This window comes from Thamnophis sirtalis, unplaced genomic scaffold (assembly GCF_051295495.1).
Source record: "Thamnophis sirtalis isolate CommonGarterSnake01/CBP01778 unplaced genomic scaffold, rThaSir2_p1.2 scaffold_2, whole genome shotgun sequence".
In the NCBI taxonomy this organism is placed as follows: domain Eukaryota; kingdom Metazoa; phylum Chordata; class Lepidosauria; order Squamata; family Natricidae; genus Thamnophis; species Thamnophis sirtalis.
This window is the reverse complement of record NW_028261382.1, coordinates 100,127,305-100,148,442: the sequence shown is the minus strand read 5'-3', so window position 1 is coordinate 100,148,442 and position 21,138 is coordinate 100,127,305. Positions and strand designations below refer to the sequence as shown.

Here is a 21,138-nt window from a genome sequence, read left to right as displayed (position 1 = left end):
AAGGAAGGTAATAGGAAGGAGAGAACGAAGGGAAGGAAGTAAGATGAGAAGGAAAATGGGAAGGAGAGGAAGGAAATAGAAAGGAGAGGAAGGAAGGAAGGAAAATGGGTAGTGGGAGGAGAGAAAGGAAGGTAATAGGAAGGAAGGAGAGAACGAAGGAAGGGAAGGAAATAAGGTGAGAAGGAAGGAAAATGGGAAGGAGAGGAAGGAAATAGAAAGAAGAGGAAGGAAAATGGGGAAAGGGAGGAGAGAAAGGAAGGTAATAGGAAGGAAGGAGAGAACGAAGGAAGGGAAGGAAGTAAGGTGAGAAGGAAGGAAAATGGGAAGGAGAGGAAGGAAATAGAAAGAAGAGGAAGGAAAATGGGGAGAGGGAGGAGAGGAAGGAAGGTAATAGGAAGGAAGGAGAGAACGAAGGAAGGGAAGGAAGGAAGATGAAAGGAAGGAAAATGGGAAGGAGAGGAAGGAAATAGAAAGTAGAGGAAGGAAGGAGAATGGGGAGAGGGAGGAGAGGAAGGAAGGTAATAGGAAGGAAGGAGAGAAGGAAGGGAAGAAAGTAAGGTGAGAAGGAAGGAAAATGGGAAGGAGAGGAAGGAAATAGAAAGAAGAGGAAGGAAAATGGGGAGAGGGAGGAGAGGAAGGAAGGTAATAGGAAGGGAGGAAGGAAGATGAGAAAGAAGGAAATAAAGAGGAGAGGAAGGAGGAAGGGAAAGAAGGAAAGGGGGTAAGAAAAGGAGGGAGGAAGCCTTATTTGTCATGAAGAATGTAGGTTAAAACAGTTCTGAAATATTTCATCCGTCTTTGGCCAAGCTGAAGGGGTCACCAGCTCTCCGGCGTCTCCCTCTTTGACCTGAAGCCCGCAGAGGTTCCATTCGGGGCAGGAGGGCAGTGATGGGAAGGGCGTTGCCTGGCTGGCTGTGTCTGTCCCACAGCATCAGGAACTGGGTCCGTCTCCCCTCTTATCTTTCTGCCTTCACCTTGTACTTGAGGGTGAGGTAAGCCAGGAGGCGGATGACGAAAAAGAAAACGCCTAAGATTGCAAAGTCGAGGTACAGTTTGGCTTCTTCCACATCCAACTCCTTCAGGATCTTGGCTGGGTCCTGGAAGGGGCAATCGCTTTCTGTGCAGTCCAGATTTCCACGGTCCATGGAGTAGATGGTGAGGATGATGCCTTCAAAGCCGTACCTGAGGCAGAGCAGAGGAGAGAGTGTAAAGGGAGCTACAGGGGAAGTGGAATAAGGGTCCTTCCGAAAATGGACCTATAGATAGATAGATAGATAGATAGATAGATGGATGGATGGATGGATGGATGGATGGATGGATGGATGGATGGATGGATGGATGGATGGATGGTTGGTTGGTTGGTTGGTTGGTTGGTTGGTTGGTTGGTTGGTTGGTTGGTTGGTTGGTTGGTTGGTTGGACGGACGGACGGACGGACAGGCGGACGGATTGGTAGATACCGGGAAATGATAGATACTGTAGATGGATGGATGGATGGATGGATGGATGGATGGATGGATGGATTGGTAGATACCGGGAGATGATAGGTACTGTAGATAGATGGATTGATGGATGGATGGATGGTTGGATGGATGGATTGGTAGATATCGGGAAATGATAGATACTGTTGATAGATGGATGGATGGATGGATTGGTAGATACCGGTAGATGATAGATACTGTAGATGGATGGATGGATGGATGGATGGATGGATGGATGGATGGATTGGTAGATACCGGGAGATGATAGATACTATGGATGGATGGATGGATGGATGGATGGATGGATGGATGGATGGATGGATACCGGGAGATAATAGATACTGTAGATAGATGGATGGTTGGATGGATGGATGGATGGATGGATGGATGGATGGATGGATGGATGGTTGGATGGATGGATGGATGGATGGATGGATGGATGGATTGGTAGATACTGGGAGATGATAGATACTGTTGATAGATGGATGGATGGATGGATGGATGGATGGATGGATGGATGGATGGATTGGTAGATACCGGGAGATGATAGATACTGTAGATAGATGGATGGATGGATGGATGGATGGATGGATGGATGGATGGTTGGATGGATGGATGAACTAGTAGATACCGGTAGATAATAGATTGATAGGATAGAATAGGATAGGATGAGAGAGAGAGAGTATAGATGATAGATAGGTAGACAGATAGACAGACAGACACGAGAGAGAGAGAGAGAGAGAGAGAGAGAGAGAGAGAGAGAGAGAGAGAGAGAGCGAATGCTATCTATCTGGTTTCCTTTCCATGTAGTCTCCAAATTACAAAAGCCATGTTATTTGAATGATCATGAGACAATGATGTGCTGTCATCATCGTCATCATGGCTTCCGCTGGATGTCTGTGACCGTAGCCCGAAGCTGTCGGGATCTCAGCCTGAGCTGAAGGGAGCTCCAGGTGCTTCTCTTTGCCAAAGCCCTTACCTGACGTAAGAGACGTAGGTGCTCCACCGCAGGTAGGTAGGGATGGTCTTGAAACTGACAAAGAAGCCGGAGAGGAGAAGGACTGGAATGGATGAAACCGGACCTACGAAAGTGGCCACCTGGGAGGAACATGGTGGGAGAAAAGAGATGGGTAAGATGGTTGGAAGAGAACCGTGATGGAGGTTGAAAACTCAGGTTTTCTAATCTGGATATGTAAACCAGCCTCCCAGAGATTGGAGTCCACCATCCCAAGCCAGGTAGGCCTTGGGATTGTCCCAAGAGACAGGAGAGGAGAGCAGGTTTTAAGCAGACGCCTCTGTTTTATGTCCTTAGTTCTGAGGTTCAGGACGGTGATTTGTCTGCTGTATTTTCCGGAGTATAAAACGCACTTCCCCCCCCCTAAAAGAGGGTGGAAATTTGGGTGCGTCCTATACACCAAATGTAGCCCCTCCCACCCACCGGCCTTCACCCTTTGGCCTCTGCCTCCCAGCAATTTGCCTCCTTGCAGCAAACAGCAAACAGCCGCTTTCTGTTTCAGCTTCTGCACAGCCTGATTAGCACAAGCAGCTGATTGTTGGTTGGATCGGCCTCCCGACCATCAGCTGTTTCAGACTGCAGGGATTGCCATAGCCTATTGCTGTTTCCGTGCATCCCGTTTTCAGTCCCTGCGCACCCCATTTTCCGCCGTTCCAATCCCCGTTGCCTGGAACGGGCAGAAAATGCAGCGCACGGAGCCTGAAAACACGGCATGTGGAGGCTGAAAATGGGATGCGCGGAGGCAGCAATAAGCAATGGCAATCCCTGCAAAGGGTGTGTTTGTGCGTGTGTCTGTGTGATGTGTGCGAAGCCGCTTGCTTTAATGTATGTATGTATGTATGTATGTATGTATGTATGTATGTATGTATGTATGTATGTATGTACAACCCCTGGTATGCCCAAATATGGGAGGAAGCAGACTGCTTCCTTTCTCTGTCTATCGGCTCATCACAAGAGACCATCACGACAGAAACCCAATATTTTTACTGTTGCCTTTGTTACATTTGTGTTGTATTGGTGCTGATAAATAAATAAAGGGAGACTAGTATAGATCTATTTCAAGCTATTTAGCTCTCATCAGCTAGCCACATAATACATACCTAATTCCCTGGCCTAGTTGATAAAGGAAGAGAGCCTGTGGTTTAGTGGCTAATATAACTGCCTGATATGTAATACAGCCCAGGTTCGAATCCCAGTAAGGGTATGGCTAGCTGATGAGAGCTAAATAGCTTGAAACAGATCTATACTAGTCTCCCTTTATTTATTTGTCAGCACAAATGCAACATATCTATCTCTATCCATCTATCCATCTATCCATCTATCCATCTATCCATCTATCGATCCATATATATTTAAGAAGGACTTTGATTAGATCTTACAACTTGGCTCTCTCTTTTTTTGATCCTTAATTTCTTTTTGGGTGTGATCACATTAGAACTCCGGGATAACAACGTTGAGTTCTCCTCCCCATCAAGAGGGGCTCCCGAACCACTCTGGACCATGGTGCTTGTAGACTCACTTGTGGGGAGCTGGACGCTGCTCCGATTAAAAGACCCACAGATTGGGCCACCAAGGCGGTGGAGGTGGACAACGCTGAGAAGAGTAGGAAGCGGATCGCTTCGGGAGGCTGGCCGGTCATCCAGTAGACGATGCTACAGTAGGTGATGGGACAGATGATCTGCAGAAGAAGCGGGAAGGGGGGACCAATGAAGAAGGATCTGTCCTTCAGAATAAAGTATTGGTTGAAATGTCTCTCAGTTAAGGGGAGGCCAACATCCTCCACCAAAGGAAGCAACCAACCCTTGGCTCCATCACCACAGATGGTCCTCAACGTATGACCATTTGTTTAATAGCCAAAGTTAGGACAGCACTGAAGGACTTTTCCCCAGCTCTCCCATGACCATCACAGTGTCCTGCAGTCACATTAGAGGTGGGTTCCTACCAGTTCGCACCTATTCGGTAGAACCGGTTCGTCAAATCTACCAAACCGGTTAGAAGAGGTTCCACCAGTGGACCTGGAAAGCAGGCCACACCTACAGAAGAGGGCCCAAACATTTTTGAAACCCACCCCTGGTCCTTGGATATGATTATTCTACACTATCATGCTCATATTTATAAAACTCAGTGCCTCTGTGGAAGGTAAGGATGACTACCGCGTTTGTGGTGCAATCAGAACATTGCGTGTGTTGAAGTTGTTTTAACGCAAACCAAAGATGCCTTTTAAAAACAAGTTTACATCCTATTCTTATGCATGCCAGTGCTGTGTGTGAGGTCATTTAAGGTGGTTCTGACAAGTGTCGTCGGCATCTTCATATCCGGTCACATGGGCGGCAAGCCACTCCCATCCGGTCACATGGGTGGAAAGCCACTCCCACAAAGGAGGCCACACCCACAGAGTAGGTTCTAAACAATTTTTGAAACCTACCACTGAGTCACATGATCAAAATTCAGATACTTGGCTTGTATTGATGAGGTTGTATCATCCCGGGGTCTTGTGATGGCCATTTGGTGACTTTCCCAATAAGCAACGAGGGGAGAGAAAACCAAATTTGCTTAATGACCATGGCAAAGAAAGGTCATAAAATCAGGCACGGTTGACTTAACAATCGCATCACTTGGTGATGGAAGTGCCTAAGTGGCAGCTAAAATATTTGAAGAACGGTTGCAGGAACTGGGTAGGTCTAGTTTAATGGAAAGAAGGACTAGGGGAGACATGATAGGTGTGTTCCAGTATCTCAGGGGCTGCCACAAAGAAGAGGGAGTCAAACTATTCCCCAAAGCACCTGAGGGTAGAACAAGAAGCAATGGGTGGAAACTAATTAAAGACAGAAGCAACCTAGAACTAAGGGGAAATTTCCTGACACTGAGAACAATTAATCAGTGGAACAATTTGCCTCCAGAAGTTGTGAATGCCCCAACACTGGACGTTTTTAACAAGATGTTGGATATCCATTTGTCTGAAGTGGCGTAGTGTTTCCTGCCTAAGCAGAGGGTTGGACTAGAAGACTTCCAAGGTCCCTTCCAACTCTGCTATTCTAATTGTAATTGTAAATAAAGGATTACCTCTACGTTCAGCGGCACCTGTTGAAACTTGGCCTTCTATCAAGCTGTAAAAAGCAGTGGACCCCTGGGGGTCAGGAGGAAGTGCTTACCTGAAAAGGAATATCTGCTACAGTTTTGGCCAGAAAATAGGCTTTTAGGCTGTACCAGTAGTTGAGATGTTCCCGCAGGAAGACGGACATCTCGAGGGGGACTGCAGAGAGAGAAAGAGGGAGAGGAAGAGGGAGAGAGAGAGAGAAAGAGAAAGAGAGAGAGAGAGAGAAGGAGGGTGGGAAGGAGAGGGAGGGAGATGGGGGAGGGAGTTGAAAAGAACAGTGTATATCCACCCAGGGGGAGGAAGGCAGCAGGAGTAATATTCCCTTATGTGGTTCAATCACCGACCACCAACGAGCCACCAAGGATTGAACCGGAGTGAACCGGATTTCTCCTGCATTGCCCAATCGTATAGTTTCGTTGCGAAGCACGGGTATACAGCTAGTAATCTGATAAATTGTAATAAAATGATCCTTCTGTCTTGGCTTGGCCTGGAAAATATGCACGCCAAGGCAGGATCCTGAAAATGCCATATTCGGCCTTCGATAACCCCCATCCATTCCCCAGTTTCGCAGCGATACAATTCCCAGCCCTCCCCCACTCCGCGATTCAATGTTTGTTTATACGTTAAGCTTTTCAGGAGCTTAGTGCATCTGTTTGATTGCTTTGCGAGGAAAAAGAAAAGTTGGATTAACAGGATTTATTCAGCCCTCCCAATTCCTCTCATTGATCAAGAACTCCAGAACCGCTAGCCCTCCCACTCCCCAGTTATCGTATTTTTCGGAGTATAAGATGCACCTAGCTTTTGGGGAGGAAAACAAGAAAAAAGAAATCTGCCTCGCAGTAATTTGCCTCCTCGCAGCAAACAGCCAACGGCCCTTTTCATTTTCAGCACAGCCTGATTAGCACACGCAGCTGATTGTCGGTTGGATCAGCCTCCCAACCATCAGCTGTTTCAGACTGCAGGGATTGCCATAGCCGATTGCCGCCTCCGTGCCCCATTTTCGCCCTCCGCATCCTGTTTTCAGCCTCCGCATGCCCCATTTTTGGCCTCCATGTGCCCCATTTTCCACCCATTCCAGGTAGCGGAGATTGGAATGGGCGGAAAATGGGGTGCACGGAGACCCAAAATGCAGGCAAGATGCATGGAGGTGGCAATAGGCAATGACAATCCCTACAGCCTGAAACAGCTGATCGTTGGGAGGCCAATCCAACAGACAATCAGCTGCTTGTACTAATCAGTCTGTGCTGAAGCAGAAACTGAAATAGGCTGTTTGCTGCAAGGAGGCAAATTGCTGGGAGGCAGAGGAAGATTTTTTTTTCTCCTTGTGCCAATCAGGCTAGACTGAAACTGAAACAGGCTGTTTGCTGCAAGGAGGCAAATTGCTGGAAGGCAGAAGCCGAAGAGTGGGGGACAGCAGTGGGCAGAGCTACATTTGGTGTATAAGACGCACCCAAATGTTCACCCTCTTTTAAGGGGGGGAAAAGTGAGTCTTATATTCCGAAAAACACGGTATATCACTATCTCAACAGCAAGGCTTGGAGGCCCAAAAATAGGTTTAAAAAAATGTGGGGGGCCCAACTAGAAGACGTCATGTCCTCCTGAAAATAAACGAAGTCGCGAAGATCTAATTCTTCTTCTGCAGAAACTCTCCCATCCTCTCTAGGTCAACACCTGGAAAGCTCCAGATTTTCCTTCTTCCTGGTGTCACCCATGTGTCTCACCCAGAAGAGCCCTAAAGATGCCAGGCTGTTCTTCCACAAGGAGACACCCCCCCCCCAACTCACATGTCAGAATTGTGGGCATCAGAGCAGCAAACATGAGGAACAGCATGGAGAAGAACAGGAAGCCGGTGTTGTTGAAGACCTTGGTGGCATCGTTGCCGATGTGTAGGTAGAGCAGGCCGATCAACACCCCCGTGCAGATGTGTGACATGAACCGCAGGTGGGTGAGGAGCTGTGCAGAATAAGAAGATCCGTAAGTCAGCTAGGAAAAGATTTTCCTGCGAAAGATACTTTTATCTCCTTTGGCAAAGCATCAGAACATCTTGTTCTGACCGAGGCTTCCCCAAAAAGCAGGAGGCAGAATCCTGGTCCTGGCAAAGCCCCTTTTATTAAACAAATGTGGATTCCTCTCATTCACATTCAGCAAAGGCCTGGCAAACAGTCTTTCAAAGGAGTATTTATGACCACAGACCTTATTTACCTTGGAAAGCTGCCGTGTCAATAGTTTCCGATGGAGGTGCTGTGCAAGGAAAGGCTGGGCACAGAGTCCCTGAGATTCAGGGACAGATCTTCACACTCCTGAAACGAATCTAACGACCAAACGACCGAACAAATGATCTGTTTCCTGCAAATCCCCCGTTTGCTCCTCTTTTATTTCCTATGGGGAGGGGCCAATCACCTCCAAGGTGTGGCTTTACTCCCAAGTCGATCCTGATTTCTTAGTTGTCCTTGTCTTCTGGCAGCTCTGCGCATGCGCCCACTGGGAACAGGCTCCAGCTGTTCCTCTGCCTCACTGCTGTCGAGCTCCGAAGCAGGAGTGGATTCCGGCTGCTACTATTGCCAGTTTGCTCAGGTATGTGCTTCGGGTGTGCACTTGATGCGCATTATGCACACATGCGCTGTACTAAAAATGCTTCTGTACATGTGCAGAAGCAAAAAACAAAATGGTGGCAGCGCACCGAGAACCGGTTCATGGGTGTGGCAGGCCGAGCTACTACCTACTCATCCGACCGGGCCGAACCAGTAGGAAAACCACCTCTGCTCTGAAGGCACCTGATCACTGCCAGATGGCCTCAGCCCCCTCTCTGCCTCCGACGCGGAGCCCTCGTCTGAACTTTCTCCAGACTCCAGGACCGGCCCATGTTCCTCCCCAACCTCCTCACTGTCCGATTCTGCACTGGCGGGCCACAACATGAGGAAAAGCCACAGCACTGATTGGGCAACTACAATGGCTGGCTCCCCACCACAGGTGGGGTTGAGAAAGCCAGTCGCCCAGTTTATCCCAGTGTGGCGATGGGTGAGAAGCACCCCAATCTCTAGGGTCTCCTCCCGTTTTCAGAAGCTGATGGACGCAACGTTTTCATTTTCCTGCTCTTGATGGTGGCGAGGAAATCGCATTTTGGCAGGCTGCCCAGGGCTGCTCAAGGAGCTCGTTAAAAACCTCTGAACAAGATGAAGAATAAAGAGGATTTGTGCCGTATGATCCCAGCCTCTCTTCACCGCACCCGGCGCAAAATACTCCTTATTATTACTTGGTAAAATGCAAGTAACCTATCAAACATTCATCTCAGATGAAAGCCAGCCAGAATCTTGGGCTGGACCAGGACGGAGAAAATGGTGCCATTGTTTAAAAATAAATAAATAAATAAATAAATAAATAGGCTGGGAAGGAATTTTTTTTAAAAAAAACCACGATGATCTAGTCCTGGAGCTTGAGTCTCTGCGAGGGGAATCTGCCTGGTTGGAGACCCAAATAGCAGCTTTATCTTAGAAGTGTTCATTGCAATGTGTGTGTGTGTTCTGTGTGTGTGTGTGTGTGTGTGTGTGTGTGTGCATGCACGTGTGTTAACAAAAGTCAAGTTGCTGGCCACAACACATATAAACCATGGGTGGGATTCTATGGTTTTTATGGCCACCAGCCTGACCGTTTTTGACCCTCCGGGAGACCCTCCTATGTCTGCATCCTAAAAGCTCCAAAGATATTCCAGATGTCACAGCAACTGAAGTCAGAAAGTATTAGTGATGCAAAACACAGAGACATGTCTCACTCCCTCCTTCCCTTCCTTCCTTCCTTCCTTCCTTGACTGCCTTCCTTCTACTATTTCCTTCCTTCCTTCCTTCCTTCCTGCCTGCCTGCCTTCCTGCCTTCCTGCCTTCCTGCCTTCCTGCCTTCCTCCTTCCTTCTCATTCCCATATTCCTCCCTCCTTCCTTTCCCTCCCTCGATCTCATTCCCATCTTCCTCTCTCTCCTTCCTTCCTCCTTCCTTTCTTTTTATACTCATCTTCCTCTCCCTCCCTCCCCCCTCCCTTCCTCCATCTCATTCCCATCTCCTTTCATCCATCCATCCATCCATCCATCCATCCATCCATCCATCCATCCATCCATCCATCCATCCATCTAGTTTCTTCATCCCTGGCCCCTTACCGTGTCTCTTAGGATGGAAATATAGCTCCTGTGGAAGAGGATGCAAAATTGAGTCAGGGTACTAGTAGCAAAGGTGTGACTCTCGATATGATCCAAATCCTGGGGCTGAGTAAAGGATGAGAGAGAGAGAGAGGGAGGGAGGGAGGGAGGGAGAGAGAGAGAGAGAGAGAGAGAGACAGAGAGAAATTGGAGGTTAATAAAAACTACAACAATTCTAGTGATCTCCAACTCTGACTTAATGACAGAGGCCCAACTTTTGGGGGCCCAGGGACCGGTTCCGTGGAGAGAGGTTTTTCTGCAGACCGCAGGGTTGCGTGTTTTTACATGCTGCCTGCATCCCATGGATGGGGCTTTGCTTGTTGGCGTGGTCCAGTTTCTGGCATGCCACAGATCGGTTCCAATCTATGGACTGGGGTTTGGGGCCCCCAGATTTATGACACCTTTTCCAAGCCACACACAAGATGGTGCACCTCAACTGGTTAAAAAAAAGAGAGGGCGAATGGAAACAGAACAACCTTCGGAGTAGCACAGCTGCCCTCACCTAGCCTAACATGGCGCTGATGTCTTGGGGGCCTCCAGCTGTCAAAGAACCTCCCCCCCGCCCTCTGTAGATCACTCACCGCCACGCAGGGTTCTGGCACCAAGGAATCCATCTTTTCTGGACTGCTCTTCTTCTCCTCCATGGTGCACAGCCCATTCTGGACGGCTTGGAAGAGGAGTGGGTTGAGATCGCCATACTCCCCTGAGGCCACCTCAATGACTGCAGTGGGGAAGACAGAGGGAGGCTCATGCTTCTGCCAAGAGACGCTCATCTCTCCTCACCCTTCCCATGCTAAGAATCATTATTATTTTTTTAATTTTCATGAATCAGCGATAAGGTTCAGCACTCCACACACACCCATCAAGAGAAATCTAGTTCACTCCGGTTCAATCTGTTGGCTCAGTGGTGGTTGGTGATTGAAACACATAAGGGAATATCGCTCCCGCCGCCTTAAGTTCGGAAGCAGTTCCATAAGTGGAAAGCATAGACATTTTGGTGAGGTATCGACGTTTAGTACTGTAAGGAGCACCAGACCACTCCGGAGTGAAGGAGAGGAACGTCTGCCAGTTTGAACTGAGGTAACGGAATGTGAGGCAACTGGCAGTTGGAACAGAGTTCTTTTCAGGTGGGGAGGGGGAGTAGAACTCCTTAGCATCAGAGCATGTTAATTACTGTATGAGAAACTAATGATGTGATGGTCATTTAAAAAAATCCTTACTTAGTGAGCACCTAGAAGCCGAGAGGAACATACGTGCCAAATTTCAAGTTTGTAAGCTTTACGGTTCTGGAGATTTCGTGATGAGTGAGTGGTACTTGGCTTTTGTACATGTAGATATGTGAGAACACAAGGCTCTTGGGTCATTAGAAACAATTTAAAATAGGGGTGGCCAAGGAGACATTTTGAACCCTGAGCTTCTGAGCTGCTGCTTTGGTATTGGGCCTATTCCCCACAGGGAGGATTAATTCCCCATTGTAAGACATCATTGAATGGAAGGTCCTAAGAAAGGGATGCAGATTTTAGCCTTCTCTGGTGGCTTCCAGAAATGGACTAATTCTGTTCTGTTCCGTTCCGTTCCGTTCCGTTCCGTTCCGTTCCGTTCTACTCTACTCTACTCTACTCTACTCTACTCTACTCTACTCTACTCTATCCCATTCCATGCCATTATTCCATTCCATATCTTCTCTTTTCTTCTCCTCCTCTCCTCTCCTCTCTTCCCTTCCCTTCCCTTCCATTCCATTATTCCATTCCATCTCTTCTCTTCTCCTCTCCTCTCTTCCCTTCCCTTTCATTCCATTCCATTATTCCATTCCATATCTTCTCTTCTCTTCTCCTCTCCCCTCCTCTCTTCCCTTCCCTTCCCTTCCATTATTCCATTCCATATCTTCCCTTCCCTTCCCTTCCCTTCCACTCCACTCCACTCCATTCCACTCCATTCCATTATATATTCTGTTCTATGATGGGTTGGATCAAAATAGCTTCCTAATCCAATATTGTTTCATGTCTTCTGTCAAGGACCACTCAGGAGTCCTAATAGGGAACCCACAAAGAAGTTCCTGAAAGTCATTCTTAGATCCAAGCCTCTGGCCCTCAATTCCCATCTGGTGGACGACTTCAGATCAAGCCATCACTAGACAGCCAGATGTTCAGGAGATCCTCAAAAAAGTACTCAGCATGTCCAGATAAGGTTGGTGAACATCTGCCTGAAACCCAAGAGAGATCTCTCCCATTAGGGGGTGACTGTCTAGCTCAGACGGAACAAAGTGCCGACCTACTACTACAAGTTCCTAAGAAACAGAGGTGGGTTGCTACCAATTTGCACCAGTTCAGGAGAACCGGTAGCGGCAATTGGGACTGGGTTGCCAAACTGGTAGGGATGGCAGGCTGGCCATGCCCCCTAACCGGTTCCCTGGTCGCCCCTGCCATTGCTGGCATTTTTTGTCATTTTACAATGTTCCGCGCATGCGCAGAACAATTTGCAGGCAACTGCGCATGCGCGAGCACCACATGCGTGAAGCAAACTAGCGGTAACGCCGGCAGCAACCCATCCCGAGGTGGCGCAGTGGTTAGGATGCAGTATTGCAGGCCACTTCAGCTGACTGCTATCTGCAGTTTGGCGGTTCTAATCTCACCGGCTCAAGGTTGACTCAGCCTTCCATCCTTCCGAGGTGGGTGAAATGAGGACCCAGACTGTGGGGGCGATATGCTGACTCTGTAAACCGCTTAGAGGGAGCTGAAAGCCCTATGAAGCGGTATATGTCTAACTTCTATTGCTACCCCTGCTAAGAAAGGACCATGCCATGCATCTCTTAACTCTGGCAGATGCAAAAGCCATCTATGGCCAACATGACTTACTGAAATCAGCCGGGTTATGGTAGGTGGGGCAATGCAAGCCAAGCCCCTTTAGATACGGGATGAGGTTGGACACACCTCCCTTGAAGATACATTGGCCTTGGCTGAGGATGTAGAGCTGGAAAGAAAGAAGAAGGGAAAGTGCGAATCCTGAGTGCAATAAGGGAAGTGTTCACACGGGAGCCTCAAAGCAAGGAGTTCCACAATGGTGAACTCCTGCCCCACAGGAGTTCTAAGCCCTTCAGGCGTCCTTCTGCCATTCGGGCACCGTCCTGGCTCCCCGGGCATTCCGGAGCCCCGCAGAAGGCCTCACCTTGTCAAACTTTTCAAAGAGCTTAGCGCTGGGCTGGTGGATGGTGCAGATGATGGTTCGGCCGCCCTGGGCCAAGGATTTCAGGAGGGAAACCACCTGGAAGCAGGACATGCTATCCAGTCCGCTGGAGAGGCAGAAAAAGAGAGGATAAATGTTGTAATATAATTCCTTGTGTAGGTGTAGCGGTCACCCATGGCCCAGTGCATAACAGGGCATGCGCGGCCACACTGAACCACATAGGAAAAAACAAACTCCTACATAACATAACATCCTGATAGTGCTCCATAAGGTTCACTCTAGATGTGCCTTACCAATGACGCCCAGGATTTGAACATATATAGTAGACAGAACTTCCCTGAGCAGTAGATTAGAAATTGTACTTTTACAGGCTGTTTTTAATCACATGCTGATTGCTCCTCCTGCCTTTGTCCTATCTCAATAAAAGGGGCTTCCAGACCCCCAATCTGGGTCTCTCCATCCCGAGAAAGATCGTGTCCGTGTCTTTTCTCCACATTGGCCTCATGGACGACCCGCGGGAACATCACATTTGGTAGCAGAGGATGGTTACTTCACAGATAAAGCCACTATGGGCCATGGGGCACAAGGACAGAGGCTGCCTTCTCCTTTGGGGGTGAGGTGGAACTCTAGACTGGGGCCACAACCTTTGTGTTTCCACTGCACATTTCTATAACAGTCCTGTTTCTTTTCCCCTTGGGAAAGCGGGATTGTGTTTTTTTTTTAAGCTTTTGACTCCGAACCCAAAGCGTCCTTGATTTCTTCTACAAGTTCTGGTCCTACCACAACATCCCACCAATTTCTTGGAGGATTCTCGCCAATGTTCTGCAAGATCAAACCAGGCCCAGGGACGAGAGGAAAGAGTCTCAGCCAGAGGTGGGATTCAGCAGGTTCTGACCAGTTCTGGAGAACTGGCAGCGGAAATTTTGAGTAGTTTGGAGAACCAGCAAATACTACCTCATGACTTGTCCGGCGCCCCCTCCCCCATCTATTCTCTGCGTCCCGAGATCCAGCTGATTGGGAGGGAATGGAGATGTTACAGTATCCAGAGGTGGCGCAGTGCTTAGGGTGCAGTACTGCAGGCCACTTCAGCTGATTGTTATCTGCAGTTCGGTGGTTCAAATCTCACTGGCTCAAGGTTGACTCAGCCTTCCATCCTTCCGAGGTGGGTGAAATGAGGACCCAGACTGTGGGGGCGATATGCTGACTCTGTAAACCGCTTAGAGAGGGCTGAAAGCCCTATGAAGCGGTATATAAGTCTCACTGCTATTGCTATTGCTATATTCCCCTGCCATGCCCACCAAACCACGCCCACAGAACTGGTAGTAAAAAAAATTGAATCCCACCACTGGTCTCAGTCCTCCCCTAGATGTAGGCAGGGACCAGAGGTGGGGGGTCTGTCACTTACCTGGTGGGCTCATCAAAAAACATAACTGGAGGATTGTTGACCAACTCAAGGGCAATGGCAAGTCGCTTGCGTTGTCCTCCGGAGAGAGAGGAGGTGCGGGTGTGGGCACACTCCAGGAGTCCCAAGGCTGTCAAGATCTCGTTCACCTGATGGCAGAAAAAGAATTCCCATGACAAAGGGCCATAGCTTTAGGCCAATGTTTCTCAGTAACTTGAGTAGAGTAGAGTAGAGTAGAGTAGAGTAGAGTAGAGTAGAGTAGAGTAGAGTAGAGTAGAGTAGAATAGAATAAGAAATAAAGAATGAATAGAATAGAATAGAACAGAATAGAATAAGAAATAAAGAATGAATAGAATAGAATAGAATAAGAAATAAAGAATGAATAGAATAGAATAGAATAGAATAGAATAGAATAGAATAGAATAGAATAGAATAGAACAGAACAGAACAGAACAGAACAGAATAGAATTCTTTATTGGCCAAGTGTGGTTGGACACACAAGGAATTTGTCTTTGGTGCAGATGCTCTCAAGTGTACATAAAAAGACAAGATACATTCATCAAGAATCATAAGGGACAACACTTAATGATAGTTATAGGGTACAAATAAACAATCAGGAAACAATATCAATATAAATCGTAAGGATAGAAGCAACAAGGTTAGAATCCTGCACTCCTAAGTGGGAGGAGATGTGTGATAGAAACGATGAGAAGACTAATAGTAATAGTAATGCAGCTTTAGTGAATGGTTTGACAGTGGTGAGGGAATTATTTGTTTAGCGGAGGGATGGGGCTCGGGGGAAAAACTGTCCTTGTGTCTAGTTTAAGAACTGTGGACTTCAGCTCCCGGAATTCCTCCGCCAGCGTGAGGAAGTCCACCCATCTTAAGGACATCAGTCCATTGGATCTGTGGATTTCTGGAGCTGAAGCCCACCCATCTTAAAGACACTGGTCCACTGGATTTGTGGACTTCTGAGAGTTGATGTCCACTCATCCTGAATATGCTAAATTTAAGAAACAGAGGGTCATGAAATGCATCTCAACAGAGGCAGACCAATTCAGATCAAACCCCAGACGGTTGGGACACGTACTGAATGGCTATGATTTCAGCCTCTTGCCTCTCCTTATTCCCTCTCTTAGACAGAAAGCTGTTGTGGCTCGGTAGGAGCCTTTGGAGCTGCTATCAGACTCTGACACAGAAACCTCCTGTGAGTGGTTTCGGGATGCACGCAGGAGAAGGGCTGACCACGTAAGGAACAATTGAGGACTCGCAGGAGATGATAACGAGCAGCTGTGGCTCGTTAGGATCTCCTCCTGCGGATAAAAGACAGATGGTGCCCTGGTTGCAGAAGTCAACATTCTGTTTCTGTTCTAGTCAAGTTCTTCGTTTGTTTGCAACCATCGAGAAAAAGCACTTGGATAAGTGATTTGGTTTATATAATCCTGTTTTGCGGTACTTTACTTTTGCCAGAGCATTTATCTGAGCTTATTTTGGGCTCTCAGCCAGCAAGAGCCGGGACAGATAAAAACATTCCTTTGATCCAATGCTCCCCCGCCACCCAGTCTCTCCTCGCCCTGCTCGGCGTCAACACCCTGTCCAGGGTCCTCCACCTCCTCCAAGGCCACCTCATCAGCCCCCTTGCTGTCGGAGTCTGGCGACAGCTCTAACGACTCCTGCCAGGCCACAACAGAAAGCCATGGAAGACTCCTGACTCTGCCAAGCCCCCCTGAGCAGATGCTACATTTACCACTTTGGGAAGAGCCCAGGCTGTCAACAAAGATCTTAGCTTAAACTTATCAAGGCGTCAGCTGCAAACTGAGCAGCCTCCTCAGATAAGGAAGCGGAAGAGATGGGAGGACATCCATCCGTCCATTTGCTAGGAATCCAAACCAGCCAGGAAGGGCTTCCCTGAATGTCCCCACCTCTGCTTCTTGAGCTTTCAAAGACAACCGAGAAATGCCAACTTACCAGCTCCTTCTTCACTTCTTGCTTCTCGTTCAGTTTCAGGTTGGCTGAAGCCTGAGTGGAGAAAAAGGAAAGGATCTCATTTTTTTTTTTTGCTTTGCTTCCAGAATTATTGGGGCAATTGGTTTGGAAAGCTCTGGGTTCAGCACCCTTTTTTCCGGAGGTGAGCTGTGTCCTGATGGGTCTCCCAGATGCTTCATCCCATCAGTTAAAGGTCTCTATTTAATTCCCTTTCCAGGGTTGCAAGCTTTTCTCCTGTTCTGACCGAGAGCATGAAGCAAACTCCTGGTCCTGACAAAAACCCCTTTTATTAATTCACTGTGAATTCTCCTCATTCACATCCAGCAAAGACTTTCAAGGGAGGATTTATGGTCACAGACCTTATCTAGCTTGGAGAGCTGCCAGGCCGATATCTGCAGAACTTGGCAAGGAGTCTCAGAGAGTCACGAACCAATGAAGCGAACTAATTGTCTCCTGCAAACTCCACTCCCCTTTCGCTCCTCTTTTATTTCCTCTGGGAGGGGTCATTCATCGTCCATCTGTGGCCTTACTCCCAAGTCAACCTCTATTCTTTAGCTCTTCCCTTTGTCTGGCAACTCTGCGCATGCACACACTGGGAAGAGGCTCCAGCTGTTCTTCTGCCTCGCTGATGTCTGACTCCGAAGGCAACTGATAATTCCCAGATGGCCCTGGCCCCCTCTCTGCATCCAACTCAGAGCCCTCCTCAGAGCCTTCCTCAGACTCCAGGACTCGCCCAGGGTCCTCCCCAACCCTCCTCACTGTCCGAATCTGCTGCCAGCTCTGCTGGCCACTGGCGGGCCACAACTCACCATCATGGCCTCCCTCACGGTGAGATGGGGCATCAGCATATCGTCCTGCATAATGTAGCACGACATCTTACGGAACGTGCGCAGCTCCCTCGGATGTCCGTTCACAAAAATTTGGCCTTTCATGCCCGTTTCCCTGAAAGTAAGACATAGTGAAGGTTGAAGATCTAATGCTACTAAGAACTGGGCAACATTAAGGCTTGTGGACTTCAACTCCCAGAATTCCCAAGCCCAGCCAATCCTGGAAGTTGAAATCCAGAAGTCTTAAGGTTGTCAAGGTTGGACACCTCTGCCTTAGAAAGTTCTTAAACTTATCTGCCTTTGATGTGGATTTCCTAACTTTGGCCATTTCCAACTATATGGACTTCAACTCTCAGATTTCCACAACCAGTACATTTATTACTGAGAATTCTGGGACTGAACACTGCTTTTTTTAAGACAGCCTAAACTTTTCGCTCATTCTTCACTCAATGACTAGAATTTATTTTTAGAGAGAGGATCAGAGGTGGGTTCCTACCAGTTCGCACCAATTCGGTAGAACCGCTTCGTCAAATCTACCGAACCGGTTAGAAGAGGTTCCACCAGTGGACCCGGAAAGCAGGCCACACCTACAGAAGAGGTTCCAAAAATTTTTGAAACCCACCACTGGTCCTTGGATATGATTATTCTTCACCATCATGCTCCTATTTATAAAACTCAGTGCCTCTGTGAAAGGCAAGGATGACTACTGCGTTTGTGGTGCAATCAGAACATTCCGTGTGTTGAAGTTGTTTTAACGCAAACCAAAGATGCCTTTTAAAAAAACAACTTTACATCCTATTCTTATGCATGCCAGGGCTGTGTGCGAGGTAATTTAAGGTGGTTCTGACAAGTGTCGTCGGCATCTTCATATCCGGTCACATGGGCGGCAAGCCACTCCCACAAAGGAGGCCACACTCACAGAGTAGGTTCAAACAATTTTTGAAACCCACCACTGGAGAGGATGCTCAGCAGGGAGATGAGGGGTCTCCCACTCCGCTAACATCTGGAAGGTTTAAACTCAAAACTTGAGTCGAGAGGTTCTCCAGTTTATTTCACTGTTGTTGTGGGCAATGAGGCATTCAAGGATTGTATCATATCAACCCGAAGATGATGAAGAAGGTTATCTGGGCATTTGTCTGGGTACAGGACCAAATCTTCCCATTTAAAAAAATCCAAGCTTTTTCACACAAAAGAAGTATTTTTCTCACCGGTATCCAGCCAAGAGGTTCATCAAGGTGGATTTCCCAGCTCCAGAAGGTCCCATAATACCGATCAGTTCCCGCCGGCAAAATTTTCCAGAGAGACATTTCAGCAAAGTCTTGTATCCTGGAAGAAAGATGGGAAGATGAAGGTTCTTGAGTAGTCTTGGTGAGCAAAGGGGGTGGACTTTTTTCATTCATTGGTCATCTCTTCCAGCCATCTAGTGGGACCAAGAAGAAGGACCTTCTCTCCCTGTGGAAGATCATCCCTGCAGAAGGAAGATTGGAAATAAAATGTTATAGGTCTCCTAAGGAAGTCCATCTGGTGGGACAAAGAAGGGCCTTCTCCATCGCTGTGCAACACCATCCCTATGGGAATAAGATTGGAACTAAGATGTTAGTTCCAGTTATGATTATTCCAATTAGTTAGTTATGACTATATATTTGTTAGTTATGACTATAACTATCTTAATTAGTCATGGCTACAGTTAGTTATGACTGTAACTATGTTAGTTAATGACTATATATTAGTTAGTTATGACTATAACCATCTTAATTAGTTATGACTATATATTAGTTAGTTATGATTATAACCATGTTGCTTGTATCTTTACAATTTATATTGTTTTATTTGTTTCCTAGTATGGGTTGATTGCTTATTAGTAACCTATGACTATCACTAAGTGTTGTACCTAATGATTCTTGACGAATGTATTCTATTTTATTCTCCTTATGTATACTGAGAGAATTTGCACCAAAGACAAATTCCTTGTGTGTCCAATCACGCTTGGCCAAGAATTCTATTTTATTCTCTATAAGTCTTCTCTCTTAAGGAAGTCCACCTGGTGGGACGAAGAAGGGCCTTCTCCATAGTGGCTCCATCCCTGTGCAGCAGCATCCCTGTGGGCATAAGATTGGCCCCCACTTTGATGCTCTTTCAAAAGGCCCTAAAGACATGATTTGCTGGTGGAACTGGGGACATCAGAATGATACGGAACCCATCAAGTGGTGACTTACATTATTGCCTCCAAAGGGCTGGGGCAGAGGTGAAATTCAGCAGGTTCTGGAGAACCGGTAGCGGAAATTTTGAGTAGTTCAGAGAACCAGCAAATGCCACCTCTGGCTGGCCCCAGAGTGGGGTGGGAATGGAGATTTTGTGGTATCCTTCCCCTGGAGTGGGGAGGGAATGGAGAGTTTGCGGTATCCTTCCCCTGGAGTGGGGAGGGAATGGAGATTTTGCAGTATCCTTCCCCTGGAGTGAGGTGGGAATGGAGATTTTGCAGTATCCTTCCCCTGGAGTGAGGTGGGAATGGAGATTTTGCAGTGTCCTTCCCCTGGAGTGAGGTGGGAATGGGGATTTTGCAGTATCCTTCCCCTGGAGTGGGGAGGGAATGGAGATTTTGCGGTATCCTTCCCCTGGAGTGAGGTGGGAATGGGGATTTTGCAGTATCCTTCCCCTGGAGTGAGGTGGGAATGGAGATTTTGCAGTATCCTTCCCCTGGAGTGAGGTGGGAATGGGGATTTTGCAGTATCCTTCCCCTGGAGTGAGGTGGGAATGGAGATTTTGCAGTATCCTTCCCCTGGAGTGAGGTGGGAATGGAGATTTTGCAGTATCCTTCCCCTGGAGTGAGGTGGGAATGGGGATTTTGCAGTATCCTTCCCCTGGAGGGAGGTGGGAATGGGGATTTTGCGGTATCCTTCCCCTGCCACACCCACCAAGCCACACCCACAGAACCGGTAGTAAAAAAAATTGAATTTCACCACTGGGTGGGGAGTTAATTGGGGTTTGTATTGGGGGTTTATTTCCCTGGAGAGACCTGGCCCATAGAACCACCAAGTCAGACACGACTGAAACAGATAACGTTATCATCATCGGTTTCTCTAAGCGACCTAGAATCACCGCGAGTGACTTGGGGGAGGGAGGGAGGCATATAAGGCGGACATGATCCAGAACATTCACTGAAGACCACAGGAGTCTCCTACCGCACCCGAGTGCTTAGTCAATCGATATTGCTCTTCTCCACGCCAAAAGGGGCATTTGCGGAAACCCAACTGCACGAACTCAAGAAATGGGAAATCCATATTTTTCTTGCTGCTCGGGTTTGGTTAATGGGTTTTTGCTGCACTAGAAGTGACGGAAAGGAAGAGAGACATTTTTGGGCCCTTGTGTTTTCTCTGCCCTTCGGGTGGATGCCCAATTCCTCCGTGGTCCCTTCTCAAGTTGTCACGAGCCACCACAGTGGTTCTCCTCCCACGTGAAGAATTGTGGGAATGTGGCCACTTCCAGCTAATGCATGTCTGGCTTTGATGGAATTCTGGAGAGCAAATGCCAGATTTCTGTCTGTCGTCACTCAAGGATTTCAAGCAGGCGCGCCCTCCATAAATCAATCCCGTCCTGAATAAATGGTCAAATTGGCCACCTGGAGCAATTCTAGGGTACCACCACTAGAGGGAGCCAAAGCATCAACATCACTTTCCCTTTGTTGGGTCAGGAGACTTGGACCATCCCGAGCAGAAGGATAGCAATAGCAATAGCAGTGGACTTATATACCGCTTCATAGGCCTTTCAGGCCTCTCTAAGCGGTTTACAGAGAGTCAGCATATTGCCCCCAACAATCTGGGTCCTCATTTTACCCACCTCAGAAGGATGGAAGGCTGAGTCAACCCTGAGCCAGTGAGATTTGAACCGCTGACCTGCTGATCTAGCAGTAGCCTGCAGTGCTGCATTTAACCACTGCGCCACCTTGGATGAAGTTCTATCATCT

The 21,138-nt window shown here is 47.8% G+C and overlaps 1 protein-coding gene across 1 annotated transcript in view; it reads right to left on the bottom strand.

Annotated features, from left to right (window-relative positions):
- Positions 1 to 572: 572 nt before the first annotated feature.
- Positions 573 to 21,138, bottom strand: part of ABCG4 (ATP binding cassette subfamily G member 4) — a 37,907-nt gene continuing 17,341 nt past the window's right edge. The window contains exons 3-15 of the mRNA XM_087706533.1: positions 18,383 to 18,500; positions 17,157 to 17,289; positions 16,330 to 16,380; positions 14,365 to 14,510; positions 12,942 to 13,065; positions 12,632 to 12,746; positions 10,358 to 10,497; positions 9,738 to 9,842; positions 7,376 to 7,544; positions 5,647 to 5,747; positions 4,014 to 4,172; positions 2,459 to 2,577; positions 573 to 1,182 (exon numbers count right to left, since the gene is read on the bottom strand). Coding sequence (XP_087562659.1) covers positions 957 to 1,182; positions 2,459 to 2,577; positions 4,014 to 4,172; positions 5,647 to 5,747; positions 7,376 to 7,544; positions 9,738 to 9,842; positions 10,358 to 10,497; positions 12,632 to 12,746; positions 12,942 to 13,065; positions 14,365 to 14,510; positions 16,330 to 16,380; positions 17,157 to 17,289; positions 18,383 to 18,500 — 1,706 coding nt within the window. The 3' untranslated portion in view covers positions 573 to 956. The remainder of the gene's footprint in view (positions 1,183 to 2,458; positions 2,578 to 4,013; positions 4,173 to 5,646; positions 5,748 to 7,375; positions 7,545 to 9,737; positions 9,843 to 10,357; positions 10,498 to 12,631; positions 12,747 to 12,941; positions 13,066 to 14,364; positions 14,511 to 16,329; positions 16,381 to 17,156; positions 17,290 to 18,382; positions 18,501 to 21,138) is intronic.